Source organism: Stenella coeruleoalba (genome assembly GCF_951394435.1).
Source record: "Stenella coeruleoalba genome assembly, chromosome: 4".
NCBI lineage: Eukaryota > Metazoa > Chordata > Mammalia > Artiodactyla > Delphinidae > Stenella > Stenella coeruleoalba.
In genome coordinates, this window is record NC_137149.1 from 144,753,007 (window position 1) to 144,777,025 (window position 24,019).

General features: G+C 35.5%; 1 protein-coding gene across 1 annotated transcript in view; it reads left to right on the plus strand.

Moving 5' to 3' along the window:
* Window positions 1–21,410, plus strand: part of NAF1 (nuclear assembly factor 1 ribonucleoprotein) — a 39,096-nt gene extending 17,686 nt beyond the window's left edge. The window contains exons 4-8 of the mRNA XM_079920017.1: window positions 1,995–2,077; window positions 7,287–7,447; window positions 10,378–10,429; window positions 13,629–13,731; window positions 20,213–21,410. Coding sequence (XP_079776143.1) covers window positions 1,995–2,077; window positions 7,287–7,447; window positions 10,378–10,429; window positions 13,629–13,731; window positions 20,213–20,670 — 857 coding nt within the window. The 3' untranslated portion in view covers window positions 20,671–21,410. The remainder of the gene's footprint in view (window positions 1–1,994; window positions 2,078–7,286; window positions 7,448–10,377; window positions 10,430–13,628; window positions 13,732–20,212) is intronic.
* The last annotated feature ends 2,609 nt before the right edge of the window (window positions 21,411–24,019 follow it).

Here is a 24,019-nt window from a genome sequence, read left to right on the forward strand (position 1 = left end):
TGGTGCAGTGGTTGAGAATCTGCCTGCTAATGCAGGGGACACGGGTTCGAACCCTGGTCTGGGAGAATCCCACATGCCACGGAGCAACTAGGCCCGTGAGTCACAAGTACTGAGCCTGCGCGTCTAGAGCCTGTGCTCCCCAACAAGAGAGGCCGTGATAATGAGAGGCCCGTGCACCGCGATGAAGAGTAGCCCCCACTTGCCACAACTAGAGAAAGCCCTTGCACAGAAACGAAGACCCAACACAGTAAAAATAAATAAATAAATTAAAAAAAAAAGAATAAGGTCTTAAAAAAAAAATTCAGGTCACTTGCTCTTGTGATCAGTCAATGGTAGAAATGGAAATCTGTCTTTTTGATCTTTTTATGTGTCCATATCACTATTTTAAAAATTAATTCTTATCTAATTTTGCCATTTATTAATGAAAATTCCAATTAAAATGAAACTTTTTTACAAAAATCATAATTAAAACTCTTTACATCACTGTTGAGTCATTACATTTACTAGTTTTTGAATTACCTTATGGTATTTAATATGCACAAATAAGTCAGGAATTTATTGGACTTGATGTAGATAGAAGAAATTTAGGTCATAATGTTTATTCTCAAGGGAAAGAAATGTAAACTATATGATACACATGGACTAATGCTTTTCGAAGATACTGTTTTGAATAACACATCTTAATAGACTAACAAAATTTTCAACCTGGTGGGAATAAAGAGTAATGAATCAAACAGCACATGTTACTGTTGTATCAATAAATGCTTGTTGCACACTCTGTTTGGAAAGCTTAAAACATCTAACACTATTTGGACCTTTTACAGAAAGGAGTGTACAATAAGTATTAGTCCACTAGGTTGTGGTGATAGCTCTGTCTGGATTTGACCATGTAATCATGTTAATCTCTTGAGTACTGTTTTCTTACCTTTCTATAAAATGAGGGTTTTGGATTAGGTGATTTTTAATTTTCATGTAATTTTTGACTCCTTGAGAGGGGTATTGGGAGGGAGAGAAGACTGAGAATAAATTCTGCTCACTGTTATTACCTATCCTTGTCATCTTTATTCCAGGAGCAGATCTAACTCAAAAATTGTTGACCTGTGATCTGTTCCTTATGTGCATGTTCAGAACTTAGAAGCACTAGCTCTTGAAATTAATTGGGATACAATTGAAAATCTTTGAGTGGATTTTAATAATCTGAACTAATATTTCAAGTGGATATTCAAGTGGAAATACTTCAATATTTCCACTAATTTTCCAAGTGGAGATGGCATTATCTGTTTAATGTGACAGAGTATTCTTGTTTGTTGCTTTAATTTTCTAAGAACCTGTTGTGTGTGTGTGTGTCTGTTTGAGGTGTGTATGTTTGTTTTCCTCTTTGCTGTGGTAGATTGGTTGTTTGACATTTGTGGCACTTACACGAATTGGAGATTCTGCTAGACCAGTGGAATAATGCTTTTTGCCTTTTGAGAAGGGAAATGATAAAAATTACTGGGAGTTCTATCATTCTTACTTCAGCTGTTCAGAGGAAAATATATTTGTGAAATCTAACTTTTTCATATATCAGTAAGTAATCAGTGCTTTGCAGAAAAGAATTTCTAGGGTGAGAAAGAAGACTAATTTCTTCTAAAACAGGAGTTAGTGACTAAATGTGAGATTATTCTTTTTAGGGTAAAAATTGCTTGAGAAAATGATCAGCTTGAATTTGTTGTCTTAATGGATGATTCCAATTTTCTGTGAGATTTTGTACTTTAATTTTTTTTCTTGGAACTGTAGCTTTCATATAAAATAAAATAATGTAGAATTTATTTCCCTGTGCTACTTGGTAATAAATAGACTTTGTTTTTTTATCCAAGAGAAATAGTTACTGAGGTATATTATCCCACCTTAAATTTCATTTTAAATTATGTTGGAATTAAAGCCTAAATTCTCATTTAAATTCTACATTATCTTCTGATTAAATCTTGAAATAATCTTTTTGTTTCATTTTTCAGTAATAATTGAATCTATGACTAACGTACCTCCAGTTAATGAGGAGACTGTAGTTTTTAAAAGTGATCGACAGGCAGCAGGAAAGGTTTGTAAAAAATATTCACATCCTACTAATTACCCTGTTTCTTTGTTGATTGGTTTTTCTGACTTTCACTGTCTTAAAAAGTTTATTAATTTTAGTACATGAGCAATCTAGAGCTCTCAAATTTTAGTACATTCCCGATTTTCTTCAGTACTTCGTGTCTGCCTTTACATTGGTTTAATACTACTTATTATCCTTTGCTGTTTGTGTCATTAAATACACATGTATACAGATTTTTCCTGATGTTTGTCAGGTTGTTTGCCAGGCAGTGGGTCTGTGTATTGAATAAGATACAGTTCCTCCAGGTACTCAGTTAGGTGCAGGAGACTTTCCACTGCATAGTTGTTCATACACTTTTTTGGTTTGTGAGGGAGGCCCTTTGAATAGTGACTCTCAAAACTTTTTAGACTTTGCCTTCCTCAGGTGGAAGCTGAGAGTGGAATATTTCAAGTGGAAAAAGATTTCAGTGATAGCAGTAAAGTGTCACCGTAGGCACTTTCTGGGGAATTATGAATATGTGTATCATCGAAAGGTTGGGTCCCTTTTAACGTCTTACTAATGGAACAACCCCACATGCTGCATGTCCAACCTTAAGAGGGAGGAAAGACCCCACATTTTACCCTGCAAATAACAATTCAGAGCGGTCAGCAGAGGACGTAAAACCGTCCAAGATGAAGAATGTAAATACCAACCAGGTGTTCTTTTTCTGGCAGCAGGGACAGAGTTATATTCACCTCGGGACTCCCCACTGTGTGTAGTACAGTCCTTTGTAAATTATATGTGCTGAGTAAATATGTATTGAGTTGAAAACAAACAGGTAAGAAACCAGCTGCTATCTTTGGAGAAGCAACTTTCTGGGTTTATTTTTTCCTAGATAAGCAACAGTTGGTGTCTTTTTTTGTTCGGAGAGATATAGTTTGTGTTTAATCAGAAAAAAGCATGTATTTTGAACTATATTATTAGATCAACTCACATAACTTTCCCTTTTCTATGCCTTTTCCTGCTGTTCTATTCTAACACAAATTAGAAAGGGATCAGGCTTTTATCAGGGTCCTGCCACCCTGCACTACCTACTTTTTAGGTCACCAGACTAATTTACCAAAGAGAAATGAGTCTCTTACGATTGCAAAGCAGTCAGCAACAGAATTAATTGGGGTCTAGAGCTAATACTTTTTGGCAATTCTTGAGAAAGTTTGCAAAGAGAAGAAAGACTTTTTAATACTGAAGGATGGTGCTGTGCTTTTCTCCCTTTCAAATACTTAGGCTTAGTACTTTTGTTTCAAGTATGAATCTCAGTGCTTTTGATTCAGAGGAAGAAGTACTGCAATACAGAACAAACCCTATTTACTGCTGGTGCCTTTGTAAGGGGTTAGAGAGATTCTAGGGGCTTAACCTTGGAGGCCGTTGAGAGAGAGAGGAGTGGAAGTGGGTGGACACTGCTGGGGAGGGAACTCTCCATGTACAGGCAGGCTGGTGTGCCTCCTCAGGGGAGGCCAGGTAGCAGAGGCAAGGGAAATGCACTTCCTCCTCTTCTTGACTGAATTGAAACTGATCATTTCCATGATTCCTTTTATTTATGATTTTCATGACAGTTCCTTTTTCTTTAATAGCTAACTTAGACAATTTCAATTTCAGTATACTCAACACTTCACTAATTTTGAAAACCTCTAAACTCACATTTCTTATATCCCCCAGGACATTTGAATTTTCAGTCCTGAATAATATTAATACTCAGCCCTTCTGTCATTTGACCTTGGAACAAGTCGGATAAAAATATAATATTTACGTCTTTAACTTTAGCTATGTGGTATAAGTCTAGAAAGAAAAATTAAATCTCTCTCCAAATTTTACATAGAAAGCTTTGTAAATTCAAGAAGTGACAAGTCTTTGAAAAATATTTGATTATAAATCTAAGCACCTTGAAATAATCCCTAAGATAATGGTGGAGGTGTGGAGGGTTGAGAGTATCAGTTAAACAAACCAGTGATCAGAAAATGAAATTGAATCTCTTAGATATTTAGCATATATTATCCAGACACTAGATTGGTTTTACGTTTAATGTTAAACCTTTGCACGTCCTTCCTTTTCCCTCTCCTCTTCAATAACAATAATGATCAGCTACAGTGTCGAATGTTTTGTGTATATTTTAAAATTCACTGAAACTCTGTAAGGAAGTGGAATTATCCCCATTTACTCAAAAATCACAATAGCTAAAAAGGAACAAAGTGGAGTTTACAACCCAGGTGGTCTGATTTTTTTTTTCCCCTTCCACCTCCCTCCCTCCCCCTTTTTCACTGATTTAAGGAGGGCAACCTCAGATTTGAATTTCTACTTTTGCACTTTAATCCTAATAATGATTAGTTCCTCTTGATAATTAGTGAATGGAATTCCATTTTTAATGTGAGTTCTTTAATATTAGGGGCTTTTTAAAAAGTGACTAACCTATATCACCTGTTATATCTATATAACTTGAATTTCTTTGCATTTAGTTTTGAGCATTTGTTCAAGCAGGTTTTGTTTTTGTTATTTTTTGTTTTACTTTTTAACAAATGAGAACTTTAATAATCAAAAATCAGCAACTGAGGATGTAATAAGATAGGTACTTTTAATGCAGTTGGTTTAAATTGGTCTAAGGTATTTGGAAAGTTGTTTAGTAGTTTAAATCAAGAGTTTTAATAGTAATCATGCTTTTGGCTCCAATAATTCCATTCCTTACAAATCAATTTTCAGGAAATCTGAAGTACAGAGATTTACAGATAAAGGTATTTATTACGGGGCATCAGTTCTTACACTGAACAAATTGGAAGCTGTCTCAGTGTTCTACAATAAGACAAATTAAATAAATTCTGCTAAATGTATAAAAGAGTGTTAAGTAGCCACAGAAATTATGCTTATGAAGAATACATTTAACATGAAAAAACTTAAAGAAACTTCAGGTTTTAAAAGAGAGCAATAGATCAGTGGAACAGGATAGAAAACCCTGACATAAACTCATGCACCTTACGGTCAATTAATTTACAACAAAAGAGGCAAGCATATTACAATGGAGAAAAGACAGTCTCTTCATTAAGTGGCGTTGGGAAAACTGGACAGCTACAAGTAAAAGAGTGAAGTTAGAACATTCTGTAACACCGTATTACAAAAATAAACTCAAAATGGATTAAAGAGTTAAATGTAAGACAGGATACTGTAAAACTCCTAAAGGAAAACATAGGCAGAACACTCTGGCATAAATCGCAGCAATATTTTTTTAGATCCGTCTCCGAGAGTAATGGAAATAAGGGCAGAAATAAGCACATGAGACCTAATTAAACTTAAAAGCTTTTGCTCAGCAGAGGAAACTATAAACAAAAGAAAAGACAACCTACAGACTGGGCGAAAATATTTGCAGATGATGCTACCGATGGGATTAATTTCCAGAATAAACAAATAGCTCATACAGGTTAATGTTAAAAAAACAAATAAAAAACCCAATCAAAAAATGGGCAGAAGACCTAAATAGACATTTTTCCAAAGAAGACATACAGATGGCTAATAGGCAGGCACATGAAAAGATGCTCAATATCTCTAATTATCAGAGAAATGCAAGTCAAAACTACAATGGGGTATCATCTCACACCAGTCAGAATGGCCATCACTAGAAAGTCTACAGATAATAAATGCTGGAGAGGGTGTGGAGTAAAGGGAACCCTCCTACACTGCTGGTGGGAATGTAAACTGGTGCAGCCACTACGGAGAACCGTATGGAGGTTCCTCAATAATCTGAAAGTAGAGTTAGCATATGATCCAGCAATCCCATTTCTGGGCACATATCTAGAGAATACTGTAAAAGATACATGCTTCCCAGTGTTCATAGCAGCACTATATTTACAGTAGCCAGGACATGGAAGCAACTTACATGTCCATTGACAGATGACTGGATAAACATGTGGTATTTACATAGAATGGAATATTACTCAGCCATGAAAAAGAATGAAATAATGCCATTTGCAGCAACATCGATGGACCTAGAGATTGTCATAGTGAGTGCAGTAAGTCAGAGAAAGATAACTATTGTATGATATTACTTATATGTGGAATCTAAAACAATGATACAAATGAGCTTATTTACAAAACAGAAATAGACTTGCAGACATAGAAAACAAATTTATGGTTACCAAAGGGGATAATGGGGTGTGGGGAGATAAATTAGGAGTTTGGGATTAGCAGATACACACTACTACTATATTAAAAATATACAACCAGGACCTACTGTATAGCACAGGGAACTGTACTCAACATCTTGTAATAATCTAATGGAAAAGAATCTGAAAAAGAGTACACACACACACATGTGCATTACTGAATAACTTTAATGTACACCTGAAACGAACACATTGTAAATTAACTATGCTTCAATTTAAAAAAATAGTTAAAATAAAACGGAGCAATATACAAAAGTATGATATAGTCTCAAAAGAAAAAAAATTGTTAATAGGAAAAAGACTGGAAAAATCTACACTGCTACTGATCATGGTCTAGTTTCTATAATGTACATTTATTATCAGAAACATATTTAAAAACTCAGGCATTTATATTGGGAAGAGTTTGAAATCAAGAGGTTCCCTTTCATCATTTATAAAACATTTTCAAAAATAAAATAATAGATATGCTAAAAGCAGTTCCTTCACCTAAAAGTTAAAGGCTGTATGGTATCTTTGGTTTTTGAGAAATAAACAATTTCAAGTTCAGATCTACTTTACTACTTTTTGAATTAAAAAATGTTGTCATTTAATATTATAAAAATGTTAACAACTCTGGAAACGGCAGAAGTGACTGAATCTAAAAGAATCGAAAAGTTCCATTTCATAAGATTTTAAATGACAGCATTATATTTCTCAAACATTACCAACTGTAATTCTTTTGTTTGTATCTTATAACTTAAATGAGCAATAACAAAAACAATTTATTTGTGTCTAGTTGGTAATTGGTACCACCAAAATGATTTAAATTTAGCAAGGAACAAACTTGTCACAGTTATTTTAGATTCATAGAAAGGAAATCTGGAATAAGCTAATGCATTTTATGATCAAAATGTGAAGGCTTTATGAGTACGCAGAAATGACTTAAGCTTTTATTGGTTTTATATTGACAGCAATTACCTTTGAAAACATTTATCGGGTTTCTTTATTTTGCAGTTAAAGGAGAACTTTATGTGTCTTCTTTTTCATAGATATTTGAGATATTTGGCCCTGTTGCGCATCCATTTTATGTGTTACGGTTTAATTCTTCAGAGCACGTTGAGAATAACAGTATTAAAATAAAGGACACTATGTATTTTGCTCCATCAATGAAAGACTTCACCCAGTATATATTCACAGAAAAACTTAAACAGTAAGTACGTTATTGGCATGCTATTTCTTTGCTTATCTAATATTTATGTTTTAGGAGTAATTCTCAGTGATGTAGTTTCTTGTAGTTAAAGTGGTATCTATCTAACAAAGAGTTCATTTGTCTTCCTGGTAGCATCTCTGAAAGCTACAGTTGTTATCAGATTTTATAGGTCGAGATCATTTGTATCTTTTGCCCAAAATGACATGATCAACTAGTAAGAGCATGTTTGGGCCATATACTTTTGTCAATTTTAATTCATTATTTTTTCCATTATATACCTCCTTTCATATATATGCTACTTTACCATTAGTATTATAATTTTTTAAAAAAAACCTTTTCCATTTTAAATAAAAATTTCTTTGGATTACATTCATAGGCTTCACTATTTAATGAAACTATAATTCTCAAGAAGAAAAAAGCAAATGAGTAAATTTCAGGTTGCTTATAAATTGTTAACTTAATAGAAGAGAGAACTAAAATGTGTGTTGTGTATCAAGCCATGGTTAACAGGGTTGACTTCACCAGCAAACGAGTGGTCTCCCTTCTGTCTGGATGCTATATGAAATATGCTATATGATGCCTGTGGCATGTGTCTGATAATATTTCTGTTCCCACCGATGAGCTGTATATTTGCCAGGTGTAAATTGTGTTGCCAGGTGTTAGCTGTAGAGCTGTTTATATCAGTTAGGTTTTTTTATTATAATTACATAATTAATTTTTGCACAAACCAGTGACATATGAATTCAAGTAGAATAGCTTTTTCTATAAACATAAGTTAAATGCTTTGGAAAGATGTAATGAATATGAGCCAATAAAAATATTGCCCAGTTAGGGGCAGAAGAAAAGACCTCAAGGGATTGGCAGAGAGTAGATCTTAAATCTGAAAAGACTTTGCACTCAGTTTGTCACAGAAGTCCCTTTGAAATCTACCTGTCTTTCAGTTGGAAACTTGAAATACAGGTGAAGCATTAGGGGTGTGGTTTTTGCAGGAGCTAACAGTGAGTAGTAACCCTGGTGCTTGTCAAACCCTGGTGCCAGTCCCAGCTGCAGGCCACGAGAAGGCCTCTCTACCACCTACATATTAAATCCAGTCTGAGTTTCAGTTATGGGAAATAATCTCTGAAATGAGATGAACATTTTATTCCTGATAATTGATTAAACTCATGTTTAAGAAGCCACACGATTATCTGAAGGAACTTAAGGTGTTCTTCAGGTTGCATAAGGTTAGTTTTTCTAAATATTGACAAGAAAGGTGAATTAAATAGACAAAGTCATAGAGGTTTTAGTATGTTTTAAAATCATGCCTTAAATAATTAGCATTTCATTCTGTTTGAATATTAGGCTGTTGCTCTGGATGTGCCATATATTTAGCTTTTAACAGATAAAATATTTTAGCTAAAAATAGATAGGTTGAAAATATTTTCTGAAGATGTTTTTAGATAGATTTAGAAGCAGTCTTTGTACTGATTTGCAAGAACAAGAATTTTGTCCTAGAAAGAAAGAACAAGAAACTAAAGAATTGGGAAATTGAGCCCACCCTGCAGAAACCCAGCCTGACAAAGACTTCTGTTCTAGGCTGCGTTTTTTGTGTCAGTCGTGGGGACTCCTTTGCCTTTGAGGTGGAGAAGTTCAGCTTCTCTCCAGCTTACCTTCTTCTAGTAAGGCTATTTTAATCTTAGCTTCCCATGAACTTAGTCTTTTGTTAAAGATGCTGTTTGAAATGTTGCTTGATCTTTTCTATAGTAGATTTTGATTTTCTGTGGTGATACCCTACTTGGGGAGCGTTTACCATTTACATCTTTAAGATTCCACACTAAGGGCACCGCAGGCCATCAGATGGTATCCATACAAAAAGGAGTCCTGGAGCTATGATAAATGCATGGGTGTAAGATGATAATTAAAAGCAGAAAAATCATTGGTATACATCGTATATAATGTCAAAATTCTGAATTAAAATTTTAGAGCAAACTTAATGATTTCATGTCGTGCCAGCCCACAGACATCTGTAAATTGATTTTAATGGATTGTGGATTAATGGATTAATGATTTTAATGAATTAATTCCTGAGAATCTTCCATTTATTTTTGAGATTTGGTTTCAAGCAGGGAGGACAAAATCTACTCCTAATACCTTGTAATATTTTAATGTAATTGAATAACAAATATTGTCAAACTCTGAACTCAAGAAGATTAACCAGACAAGATTTAAAATGAGGTTTCAGAAATTATAATTGTACTTATAATAGATGTTCGCGCTTTTGTTGGTCATAGAGTGTAAAACTTTCCACCAAAAGTAGTTAATGCTTGTGATGATACTGTCCTTTGGGGTCTCCGAAGCTCCTCCTCCTTCCCAGACTAGATGCCCTTTGTCTCATCCTCTCGTCCTTGAGAGTCAGTCTTAGAGCAAGCCTTGGTTACTCAGGGAGGATCGCTGATATTCCTCAGGTAAATCGAGGAAGAAGAATTTCATGTTGTGATCTCTGTTGTTGAACCTGTGAAGTCTTAGACAAGGGAATGCCTCGTATTCATTTTTGTGTCCTTGGCACCTGGAACAGCATTTTGACCTTGTGGTATTGGTTAAGCATCTATTGAAGGAAGTTTATGAGCTGAGCTCAGGTATCATGAAACTGTCAGTCAAAGAGCATCTGGAGCTACTTAGGAACTGCAGAACCACTTTGCCCTGCACAACACAGCCTCGGCTTCTCATTCTGATTCCCCGCTCCTAATAATTACGTGTGCCTTTCCCACGTCTTCTTAAATGAGGTAAAGAACACAAAAATGAGCCTTTATTCTTTGTTCTTATTTTCATATATATTGCAAATTAAGATTGAGCTTAGGTCTTCTACTTTATTATTTTCCATACTATTAGGTTATAAGCACTTAAATCTTAGTAAGTACCTTGACCCTTTGACCTTTGTTTTTCCCCCCTAGGGATAGGGGATCAGATGCATCATGGAAGAATGATCAAGAACCACCACCAGAGGTACACGTATAAGTCTTTTTACACAGTATTTGAGAGAGGAAGGTAGGACTCAATCTTATAAATCCATCATTTTACACAGTATTTGAGAGAGGAAGGTAGGACTCAATCTTATAAATCCATCAGTCTTGTAAATCCAATCTTATAAATCCTGAAGGAGGTCCTCAAGGCTGCTCACCAGTTACGCTGCCTTTTGCCAGCCTATGTGCTCTCCCCTGTCCCAGATGGCTTTTATACCGCCCAGCGTTTGCGATCACTTCAGGAAAAAAAATTTTCAGTCACATTTTAATAATTATCACCTTATCATTTTCCTTAAAATGTCCTATTTTTATCAATTCTGTTGAGGCCTGGCAAAGGCAGAATTGTCACTATTAAAAAAAATTGTTTTTCTTTAGTAAGTTCACCATGTGGGACGTGATTATACACCATCACATTTATTGATGGTGCTTTTAATAAGCTGCTTTTCTTTTGGAGGTACAGAATCATTACAGTCTTACCTACTTCTCCATTTTTTACAGTATAATTACCTCCCTAAAAAGAGTGTTCTTGTATTTCTTTCTTAAATCCATGCCAGCAAGACTATTTTTTTGTCTCAAAGTAGCTTGATATATATAGTCTTCAAGTTATTAAAATATGAAAATTACAGCAGTGAATGTATACATTTATTAAAATAGTGTGAATTTATACAATATAAAAGAAAAATTGTAATTATTATAAGTGGGAGTTTTTAAATGTGCTCAGTAGTTCTGATGAAGTTTCTCAGTTTTGTAAATTCTTGGTATTGCAGATTTAATTTTGGTCATTTTAGATGTTCTCAAACGGTGCTGAAGGTTCATGGTCTATGTTAATTTCTGATTTTGCTGAAGCATCGGTCAGGGAGTGCCCACTTACATAGTCACTTAACCAGTGAGCAGTCCTAGTTTAGTATCCACACTGCCATGGGATTATGTTTTCTGATTTGTGTCATGTGTACATGTGATTTCCACTAAGACCCTGAAGATTCACTTAATTTTCTTAGTTATGTTCAGGACATCTTAAAAGTATTTGGAGATTCACAAAGGTCTTGAAACATATTTCTTGTGAAATCCATATATTCTAATACATCCCTGTTGTTTTAGACCTAAGCATTAAAGTTGTTAATTATGGAATTGTTAATAGTTTATAAAATTGATTTGATTGGGTTAATTTTAAAATTAAATCACAACATAGTTCGTGGGAATTGTTTTTTCCAAGTAGTCAACTGGATGTCTCTATTTCCGTAATATGAGAAACTCTGAGATTCTAATTTTATAATGATCAGATTTTGTCATATAGGATTATTGCCTGGTCTTAATCGTAGACTAGAATTTGGAATTTGTGGGGTTTAAACTTAAAAAAAAAATCATGCCCTGAAAATAGGAAATACTGAACTGGGATAAAGGAGCATAATAGTGAATACATCTTATTCATCTCCACATCCATTTCTAACATGAATACATAATTTGAGTTGAATAAATGTGTTCACTGAATGCAAATTTAAATTAATTTTAAATTAATAAGAAAAATGTGAATTTTTCTCTGATTTTGTGAGGTGGTAGCAAAATATTGCCAAAGTAGTCGCTCTAAAATAAACTATTGCCAGTTAAGATCCTTTAATACAGCCCTCCTGCTTTTTTTTTTTTCTTAACATCTTTATTAGCATATCATTGCTTTACAATGGTGTCCTCCTGCTTTTTAGGATAATGTCCAGTTGTTTAAACTGGCCCCATAAGGGTCTTTATTAACTTCTCCAATTTCATCGTCTCAAAGTTTGCTGTGTAAGAAGCTTTCGCTTTGCCTTAGAGAACCATTTGTACTTCTCTAATATACGGTGCCTTTGCATGTATCCCCCACCCACCAAAAGTTTCCTTCTCCTTGTTCATTGCTGACTCATCATCAGAGATTCATCCTGGGTCTTCCGTATCAAGTCTTCCTTGCCCTCTTTCCTCTTTCTTTTGCTCCATAATCCCAGAGCACTGTCATAGCACTTGTTTATTGGCTTATTTATCTGTTTTCTCATTTGAACCGTTTCAGAGAAAGCAGTGTCTTCCATCTGATCTCAGTACTTTCGAGTGCCTGGCTCAATACCAAATTTAACATGAGCTTAAAACTTTTAGCACATTAAAGATCAGTAATAGAAGATCATGTGTTTCAGGGTACTAAAATTAGTTGATGTTTTTGAATTTGATTATAGATTCTGAGGCATATCAACTCTTGGTTCATGGAAGATTCAATCTAGAATATATTTCAGCAAGACCATACTGAAAATCCCATACAGAAACTTTCATATGTATTTTATTTCTTCCTTTTAATTAGGGAACACATGTATACACAGTGACCCTGCTTTTGTATTTTTTTTAACAAAACATAGTAATTTTCTGAAATTAATAGAATAGTAAATTACCTGAATTCCAAGAAATCATAGAAGTTATACATAGCTAATAGGTCTTGGTTTTTGGTAGGTTGTAACAGTGGATCCCAATTCTTAGTAACATCTGAATTTTCCCTCTTGTAATTTAAAACGATTTCTTCTTGGAAGTTGGGTCATTCACGTATCTGCTTATCAAAGCCTTTTCCTACGGTCCTATCCAAAGGGCATCCTAGTGATTTTCCCCACCCTTACTTTGCCTTATTATTTATTTATATCCCTTACTATACCTCACATTGTATTATTAAAATAATCCCTATAAAGTGTTTAAAACAGTGCCTGGCATATAATGGGTGTGTGTAAATTTTTGAATAAATGATGGGTATAACATTCACTTCCATTTTTATATTAGATCTGATAATTTATGTATTTGCTTATTCCTAACTACTCCTGTCTTTCGAATTGTTTGGCAGCTGGCACTATGATGAATCGTGACTCTAAGCTGGAAGTCAGATTTCTAGCGAGGGAATGCCCATATCTGAAGGGTGTTTAAGATCAGCATTTTAAAGTTACCTATCTGAAACTTTCTAGGCATTCAAAACAAAACAATATAAAAAAAATCTTCAGTACTCATCTTCTGTGTTAGAGTCATTAGGCATTTATCAAAAAATATTTTATTTTTCTATCATATCTGATTTGAATATTACTGGTAAATATTAAGTATTGAAAAGGGTAACTTTTCTGTCAGGGTCACTGTTAAATATATACCATTGAATTGGTAAATGCATGTGACGTAAATCTATTTTTCTGTGGAAGGCCTTAGATTTCAGTGATGATGAAAAGGAAAAAGAAGCCAAACAGAGAAAAAAATCTCAGATTCAAGGCCGGAAAAAATTCAGATCTGAATTTAATGAACCAGGTGAGTTAAATGTAATATATAGTCATTTTTTCATCTTCATTTACATCTATGTAAGTTCCTCAGTAATAAAACTGAGGGAGACATCTGGGGGTCTTCTCTTTACGCTCTGGCATCTGGCTAGCATTGGAGGCATTACGCACAGCATGCGATGTGGTGGGAGAGTCGCAGGGGATATTCATTGGTGGTTTTTCAGGCTCATGGATGTAAAAATGGCTCCTAGGGGTAAAAGGCAAACTAAGCCTTGGTAGAATCATTTGTACTCATCAGTACTTTTTTTTTTTTTTTTACAAAGCTGTTTGCTTCCATTTTTAGAATTAAATGATATGGTGCTTAAGCTAAAGTCAAGGTGTTTTATTTCCTATTGACATAATGCAATCACAGAAGAAAGTCTTCATGTTGCCTTTTTATATCCACATCCACTTCCCTCCTCCTGCCTCTTCCTCAGCTCCTGACAGCCACTGATCTTTGTGCCATTTCTGTGATATATTTTGTCCTGTCAAGGATGGTTATATAAATTAATGATTGGGTTTTGTCACTGAGCACCGTTTTCTGGAAATCATCTAGATTGTTGTATGTATCAAGTTTCTTTTCATTCCAGCGTAGTATTCTGTGGTGTGAATATACCACAGGTAGTTTAACCATGCATCCATTGAAAGACATTTGGATTGTTAACAGTTTGGGGTTTTATGAAGAAAGCTGCTTTATATGTTCGTGCACAGATTTTTATGTGAACACAAATTTTCACATATCTCTGGGATAAATGTCCAAGAGTACAGTCGGGTTATATGATACAGTTGCAAGTGGACAACTTTGGGGTCAGGGGCACTGACACACACACAGCCCAATGTAGTTGAAAATCTGTGTATAACTTACAGTTGGTCCTCTGTATCTGCAGTTATGCATCTGTGGATTCAGCCAACCCTGGATAGTATAGTATGTATTTATTGAGAAAAATCTGCTTATAAGTGGACCTGTGCAGCTCAAACACATGTTATTTGAAGGGTCCACTGTAGTTGCATGTTTAGTTTCTTGCGAAACTGCCATACTGTTTTTCGTGTGGCTTTACCACTTTACATTCCTATTACCAGTGTATGAGTGGCCCAGTTTGTCTGCATTCTCACTAGCATTTGGTATTGTCATTATTTTTTATTTTAGCCATTCTGATAGGTATGTAATGATATGTAATTGTGATTTTTAACTTGCATTTTCCTAATGACTAATGATATTGAACAGCTTTCCATGAGCTCATTTGCTATCTGTGTATCTCTTCAATGATGTATTTGTTCATGTCTTTTGCCCATTTTCTAATTGTATTTCTGTGTTTTACTCTTGAGTTATGAAAGTTTGTACATAATTTCTTCCAGTCTATAGCTTGTGTTTTTATCCTCATAAAAGGATCTTTTGCAGAACAAAAATTTTTATTTTGATGAAGCCCAGTTTATCTGCTTTGCTTGTATAGAGTCTGAGAATTTCTTTCCTAGACCTACCTCCCAAAGATTTTCTCTCTCTCTTTTTTTTCTGAAAGTTTTCAAGATTATTTTAGCTATTTTAGTTCCTTTGCCTTTCCATATGAATTTTAGAATAAACTTCCCTATATTGACAGAAAGTCTTGCCAGGATTTTGATAGGAATTGGGTTAAACCTGTATGTTGGTTTGGAGAGAATTGACATCTTAACTGTATTGAGTCTTCCATTCCACAAACATGGTATATATACATCACCATTAATTTAGATCTTTAATTTCTTTCACCAGCATTATGTAGTTTTCAGAATGCGAGTCCTGTACATTTTTTTGTCAGATATACACCTGAGTATTTCATTTTTGGGGAATCATTGTAAATGGTGTTGCATTTTTAATTCATGTTCATGTGTTCATTTCTAGAATACAGAAATACAATTACTGTTTCTGTGTTTAGCTTGTGTATTGTGAGCTTGCTGAACTCACTAGTTCTAGGAGTTTCTCCCTTGAGATTTTCAATGTAGACAATTATGTCAATGGAAGTTAAGAACAATGTCCCCCCCCCACAGTCTGTATGCATATTTAGCTCTCTTTCTCACCATTACTAGCTATAATTTCTGGCACTATATTGAGTAAATATGTTTTGTTCCTGGTCATAGAAGAAAACATTCAGCCTTCCACCATTAAGTAAAATGTTAGGTGTAGGGGTACTGTAGATGTGCTTTATCAAGTTGAGGAAGTTTCTGTGTAGTTCTGTTTTCCCTGAGGTTTTTTTCAGGAATCATGAATTTTGTCAGAATTTTAAATTCTGACAATTGTTTTTCTGCATTGATTGATAAGATCACATGACTTTTTCATTACCTTGTTAGTAAAGTAGATTACATTGGTTTTAGAATATTGAATGAGCATCATGGGAATAAACTGTGGTGTATAATTGTTTGTATATGTTGTTGAATTTTGCTCATATTTTGATAAGGATTTTTATGTTTATATTCATGAGGAATATTGGTCTTTCTCTTCCTTCCTTCCTTCCTTCCTTCCTTCCTTCCTTCCTTCCTTCCTTCCTTTTTCTTTTTCTTTCTCTTTCTCTCTCTCTCCCCCTCTCTCTCTCTTTCTTTCTCTCTTTCTTTCTCTCTCTCTCTCTCTCTCTCTCTCTCTCTCTCTCTCTGTCCCTCTCATTTTTTTTATGTGGTTTTGATGTCGGCAGAAGCTTCCAACTAGCTTCATAAAATGACTTGGGAATTTTTTTTAAATTATTTTCTTGAAAACATTTTGTAGATTTGGTATTAATTGTTTAAATGTTTGGTAAAAAGTCTCCAGTGAATCACCTCAGCCTGGAGTTATCTTTTTTTGGGAGACTTTTAATTACAAGTTCAATTTCCTTAATAGTGATATCTTTTTCACATTCGATAGATTATAGTAGGTTGTGTTTTTCAAGGAATTGGTCCATTTCATCTAATTTGTCAAGTAATTTGTGTAGAGTTGTTTACAATATTGCCTTAACATCCTTTTGATGTCTTTCCTGATATCGATCATTTGTGTCTTCTATTTCTTTGTCAGTTTTGCTTGGAGGATAGCCAATTATGTTGCTTTTTCACAGAGCCAGTTCTTTACGTCATTTAATTTTCTTTATTGTTTTTCTGTTTGCAGTTTCATTCTTTCAGCTCTTTATCATTAACTTTCTGTTGCTTGCTTTGGGTTTATTTTGTTCTGGTTTTTCTAGGTTCTTGAGGTGGGAGCTTATATTATTTACTTAAGACTTTACTGCTTAAACTTGTTCCACAGATAGTGGTGTGTTTTATTTATTGTGATTTAGCTTAATGTTCCTTTGTTTGTTTTTATTTACCTTGAGACATCCTCTTTGACCAATGGATTATTTAGAAGAGTATTATTTAGTTTCCAACTGTTTGGAGATTTTTCTGTTATTGATTTCTATTTTTGATTCCATTGTGGGTTGAGAACGCAATCTGTATGATTTCAATTCTACATTTTAAAAAAAGTTTTGTGGAATATGGTCTATCTAGGAATATGATTTGGGGCAGTTGAAAGTAATGTGTATTTTGCTGTTGTGTGGTGGAGTGTTCTATAAATGTCAATTAGATCTTGTTAGTTGATGGTGGTATTGAAATTTTCTCTAGCCTTAGTGATTTTATGTATAAGTGTTTTGTCCGTTGTTGAGAGAGAGCATGTGGTTGGGGCATGCACATTTAGGATTACTATATTTTCTTGGTAGATAACCCCTTTATCATTATAAAATGTCCCAGTCTTTGCTCTGAAGCCTGTTTTATCTGATATTAATGTAGCTAATCCTTCTTTCTTTTGATTAATGTTTGCATATTATAGCTTGTTCCATCCTTTTACTTTCAACATGACTGGATCATCTGAAATGTTTCTTGTAGATTGTAGTTATGTTTTTTAATCCACTCTGCCAACTTCTGTGTTTTAATTGGTATATTTAGACCATTTATATTTAATGTAATTATTGTTATGTTTGGGCTTTAAATCTGTGTTTTTCTGTATTCTCTCTAGTTTTTATTTCTCTGTTGTTTTTCTGCCTGCTTGTGGTTACTGTAACATTTTTTAGAATTCCATTTGCATTTATCTGCGGTGTGGATTGTATCAGTTAGTGTGGTTTTCTTTCAATGGTTGCTTTAGGTCTTAAATTTTATATACATAAGTTATCACAATCTGCTGTTGTCGTTTTACCAGTTTGAGTGCAGTGTAGAAACCTTGCCTCTCTAGACGTCCCTTTATTTTCCCTTGTTAATAATATAAATTGCTTTAATGTTTCCTATGTATACAATAAGAAACACATTAGCGGTTATAATTTTTGTTCCAGCCATCAAACATAATTTAGAAGACTCAGTCACAGAAGGAAATTCTACTGTATTTACTCCTGTTTTTGCTTACTGTGTTCTTCTTTCCTTCCGGATGTCTTAACAGTCTTTTCTTTTATTGTTTCGGTTTAGAGAACTTGCTTTAGTCATTCTATTAGGGTAAGTCTGCTGGAGATAAATTTGTAGCTTTTCTTCGTCTGAGAAAGTCTTTGATTTCCCTTTTTCCTTAGGATATTTTCACTGAATATAGAATTCTAGATTGCCAGTTTTCTTTCAGCACTTGAAAAATGTTGTGCCACTTCTTTCTGGCCTCCGTGGTTTCTGAAGAGACATCTACTGTCGTTCAAATTGTTTTTTTCATGTGGGTAAGGTATCATTTCTCTCTTCCTCTGCTTTCATGTTTTTTCTTTGTTTTTAGTTTTTAAAAGTTTGTGATGTTTCTTGGTGTAGACTTCTTTGGGTTTATCCTGACTGAAATCTATTTCGCTTTTTGAATCTGTGGGTTTATGTCTTATGCCATATTTGAGAAGTGTTCAGTCATTATTTCTTGAAATATACCTTCTCCCTCATTTTTCTTCTCCTTTCCTTCTAGAATTCTGAAGATGTAAATATTAGTTATTTTGTTACAGTCCCACAGATCCCTGAAGCTCTCTGTTTATTGTTTCCCCAGTTTATTTCCTTTCTTCTTTTCAGACTAGATACTTTTCGTTGTTCTATCTTCTCTCTTCTGTCCCTTCGTTCTACTGTTGAGCCCTCCCTTCAGTTTTTAATTTTGATTATTAAATTTTCAGTTCTGAAATTTATTTTTCTTCTTTGTATTTTTTTTTTTTTTTTTGCTGAGGCTTTCTATTTTTTACTTGTTTCAGTGTGTTCCTAATTTTTTATTGAAGTGTTTTTATGATGACTACTTAAAAACATTTCTTGATAATTCTAACATCTTTGTCTTCTTGATGTTGGCCTCACTTAGTTTTCCTTTTTCATTGAGTTTCAAATCTTTGTGGTTCTAGGTATGACGAGTGGTTTTTAATTGAAACGTGGACATATTAGTTATTATGCTGTTTTTGTTTTTAAAACTGTTCTGGCGGGGAAAGGAGGGAGGTTGCGTTATTACTGTTACTACCAGGTGGGGATAGGAGTTAAGCTTTTCTTTATAACTTCTGTTGACATCTGAAGCCGGGGGTGAATCATTACTGCTGCACACGGGCATGCCTCCTCTTGTGTCTGGTGGGGGTAAGAGTGCTTCTGGGCAGGCCTCCTTTTGTGTCTGGTGGGGGTAAGAGTGCCTCGTTACTGCTCCTGACACCATGGGGGATGGCCTTGTTATGCTGGGCACTGATGAAAGTCCTGACTCTCCCAGGTTTTCTCTGACTCCACCCCAAGTACAGGAAGTGGAGGAACACTGTGTTGCTGCTGGTGGAGATGCAAGTCCAGGTTCCCCATGAGGTCTCCACTGTCTTTGAGGGGAGGCTGGAAACTGGCTCCCTGCTCAGCCTCTTCTGACCACCCTGGTTGGGAGAGCTAGCCAGGCCCCTTACTCAACCTTTGAGAATGTGAGTGAGGTTCCTGTCCAGTTTTCTCTGTGATGTTTGACTGAAATCAACTGGTTATTGTCTCAAAGTTTTGTCTTGCTTTCCCTTACCTGATCTCTGGCCTTTTGGATTCATTTAAAATTGATAATTTTAAGCCTTATAAAATTGTAATTACTGTAAGGTATACTGGAAGTTAAAGAAGACATTATTGAAATTTTAAGCAGTGGTTTTTTTTTTTACTAGGTTTTTTTTTTTTTTATAGAAGCCTCTAGCGTTATTCTTTTATTTATTTATCTGTTTAATTTATTTATTTTTATATTTTATTTTTGGCTGTGTTGGGTCTTCGTTTCTGTGCGAGGGCTTTCTCTAGTTGCGGCAAGTGGGGCTCACTCTTCATCGCGGTGCGCAGGCCTCTTCACTCTCGCGGCCTCTCTTGTTGTGGAGCACAGGCTCCAGATGCACAGGCTCAGTAGTTGTGGCTCACGGGTCCAGTTGTTCCGCGGCATGTGGGATCTTCCCAGACCAGGGCTTGAACCCATGTCCCCTGCATTAGCAGGCAGCTTCTCAACCACTGCGCCACCAGGGAAGCCCCTAAACAGTGTTTTTTGATGTATTAAAGTTAATTTTAATTTTGTTTTTATGCTTTTTTCCCCAAAGGTGAAGATTTTGCAGAAGTACATCAGAATTGGAATGTTCATAGCTCTGCTTCAGAGCCTTCAAAAGGATATCACAGCAGAGAATTTACACGAGGGTTTTCCCGGGGCAGATATCCTCGGTCTTGTCCTGGCAGGCCCCCACCTCCGCAGTTTTATAACTCAGAGCACATGTTACCTCAGGAGACTTCAGGATTTCCACCCCAGAGACAGGATGGCCCTATGATGCCACAGTATCCCTTCCCTCCTCCCGGGTTTGACATGCATAACTTCTCACTCCCTCCCCCTCCACCACCCCCACCACCTGCATCTGCAAACATGGGCTGGGCTGCCCCTGCTGTGGCACCTCACCCGTTAATTCCCCTACCGTACTCCCTCCCCCCACCTCCGCCCCCCCCACCTCTGCCTCCCCCCTCCTCTTCTGGAGATAGTAATGCTTCTCATTTTGGTCCTTACTATTAGGTGGATGTATGCATTTCCTGAGAAATGTGGACTTTATATATATATATATATATATATATATATATATATACATACACACACACACACACATGCGTGCACACGCGTGCGCGCGCGCGCACACACACACACACACATATATATATAGGAAGGATTTTTTTAAAAGAGATTATGTAGCTAGATTTTTAAAACATTATAAATTACTAAATGGTTCCTTCAGTTGTAAGTTGATATATATTGTAATCTTTGTGAAATTGTATTCATGAAAATTTAACATTAAACTTCGTGGGGGGGATCCAATTATGTGGTATTAAAACTTTGAACACCACCCAGTTAAACAGTATGTGTAGATCTAATAATAATAGATCTGGAGCAACTTTCATCATGGATTAAAACGTACTGAGCATATTGATTATGTTTTTGGTATATCTGAAAATAAGATGTTAAGTCCTATTGAGAGTCTTTAAAATAAACTATTTTTATAAACTTATACTTTGAAAATTGATTTTCATTGTAAATGCCGTTTACTAATAAACATAAATGTCCTAACTTTTTTTTTTTTTTTTTAAAGCAAGTGAAGGGTACAAAGAAGAAAAGCCTTAGGTCTTGGCAGCAGTCATGTCTATAATTAAAGTTAATATTTATTTATTTTGCACAGGCAGGCTTTCCATTATCTATGCAAATTTCCATTATTTGGGCATGATCCAGTAGGCTTTACTGTTTAACCACGTAAGGAGACACAAGGATTATTCACAGTAGCATGTATTTACCGCCACACTAGGAGACTGTGTCTCCATATCTGTTTCCCAGATGCTCGGATGCCTGGCACAGAATAAGTACTTAATAAATATCTATTGAACGACAGACTGAATTTAGAGTTTTTAATTAAATGACCAGTGAATATTATTTTACATGATTCATGTACTCATGAAACATAAACGTAAGGAAGTTAGAGAATTTGAGAGATAGAAGAGGCCTTGGGAATAGCCGGAACTAGTCCTAATTTAATAAGTACGGAGCAGCCTGACTAGGGGCTCCAGGGAAGTTAGGTCACCAGGGTCGCCAGTGAGGTGGCAAGGAGTTAAACCTAGTTCTGATTCTCAGACCAGCACTTTCTACTAAATTGGTGTTTTTCAATCTTTCGTTCCTTGACGCTCTTACAAAATAGTACTTGTATGCACATTGGGGTAATCTGCTAATTTATCACAAGCCCCTGGACTCTGGTTGCACCGAGACCCCACTTCGCCTCCCTGTGGGCTGAGGAGACTCTTTTCAGGGTTACCGGGTAATAAGGTGAGAGGTTCTTGCTCTGGTAATACCTTGGCTTTATCATGTTGTGCTTTATGATTCTTTCTTGAAACATTACTGCAGCTTCTCTTTAGGAGTTGTCTTCATAGATTATGGCGCTGTCTTCTGGTTGATGGAATATTGTAAGAGTTAAGTGAGATTATATCTAAGAACACTAAGAAAACCCCAAAACTTTTTTATAAAAATGGGAAGAGTGAGATGTTGCCATCCAGTTACAGCAAATCAGTAAGCTGTTATAATCACCATGGCATTTAGAAAATCTTTAGACCTCTGTCCAAAAGTAGTCGGTAGATATTTGACAGTAGTTATTTAATATCTGAAGAAACTTAGAGCTGAACCATACCATTTGATTTCTGGTTTCAATTAAGCTGCTACCTTAAACACTTAGATCCAACTTGCCTTCCTCTCTGTACTTAATTCAAGGCTTTTGAAACTTCAAAAATCACTTGAGTTTTGGATGGTTTGTTAACAGTGCACATTCTTGGACTTTATCCCCAGATTCAAATTCAGTATACCTGAGATGAGACCTAGGAAACCACTTTTAACAGGTACCTGCAGGTGATGAATCTCAGGATTTACTCTGTGTAGATTTCAGGGTAGATGTACCTACTCCAGCTTCTCGGCCCTTCACTCAGGGACTGAAGGGAGTTCTGTTTGGGGTAGTGGTGAGGGTGTGGGGAGTTGATAGGGAAGAAGAGGGAAATAAAACTGGCTACTTAAATTGTATCCTTGCCATCTCACTTGGTTTTCAGAGTTGTATTTTTTCAGCTGTATGCATCTTTGGAGTTTAAGAGGAGGAACCAAGTTGTCTCTTTCATTTGGAAGAGAGAAATATTACAGTCTTCATCATCCCAAGGTTAATCTTGCAGTGCTGCTTTTAAAATCATGTGGCCCTAGATCAACTACTAGCTGATCTAAAGGTAAAACTTAATGTTCTTCTCACACCGTTTCTCACCTCAAATAGAGAATTCTTTATGTAAGTCTTTTCGTATAATAAAGTAGATTGACATTCACATGATTGACTATAGATAATGTTTTTGCATGTCTACAGTTGTAAATATGGCAAAATGAAATTAAAATTATGGCCTAGGCTAGTATATTTATTTTATTAAGGTCAGTATCTCTTCTCTTTTTTTTCTTTAATGGAAAAGATAGTGAGGTCCATGGTCATTGGATGACTTGTCCAATATTAGAAATAAATATTGAAAGAACTGGGTTGAGGTTGCCTAGACCTAGAAGAGGAGGTACAGTTTCAAAACTTAGCAAAACACATTTCTCAAAAGCCTTGTGGTCAAGTCATAAAGTTAAATCCTAAAATGTACCCATCTCTGCTGTGTAGCTGATTAGTAGACCCTATTATCAGTACTAGTTGGATACATTGGCAGGGACCCATGTGCCGGGGTCTCCACTCTTGTGGGCGTTGAGGACTGCAGGGTGCAGCCTTTTCCCTCTTTCTCTTCCCCCCCATTCTGATTTGTTACTGCCTGCCCTCCACCTCACTCCCTTTGTGCTATCTTTCCTTGCTTGGAGTTGGTGAAACTAAGTACATTAAAATTTCAAGACATGTGATGAATAAGAAATGAGTAGAATCTGAGTTCCAATCTACTATAATTTTAAACTATTTGATAAAAAAAGAAGTGGTATTTAAAATCCCCAGGTGTGAAAAATCTTGGTATATTTTTTACGGACAAGTTTTCTTAATGATTTGGGGAGAAAATCTCAGACATACTGTGTCATTCATATATATTCTGTTTCAACAGTAATTGGCATTTGCGTTCAGTATTATGAATTTAAACATTTTAAGGCAATATGATTAACTGGCTTAATGCTTTCTACCAGTTACTTTGCACAACGTCCGTTGTTGATTTCTTTTCTATTGTGGAAAAAGGCAGTCCTTCCCCACTCCAGATGATGACCCAGGTCAGGGAACATAGCAGAGGAAGAGAAAGAATTTGTTACATGTTTACCTCTCGCCCTTCCCCACTGCTTGGCTGGGGTACCTGAGAAAACACTTAGCACACTATCTTCACAAGCTCATCAGAAT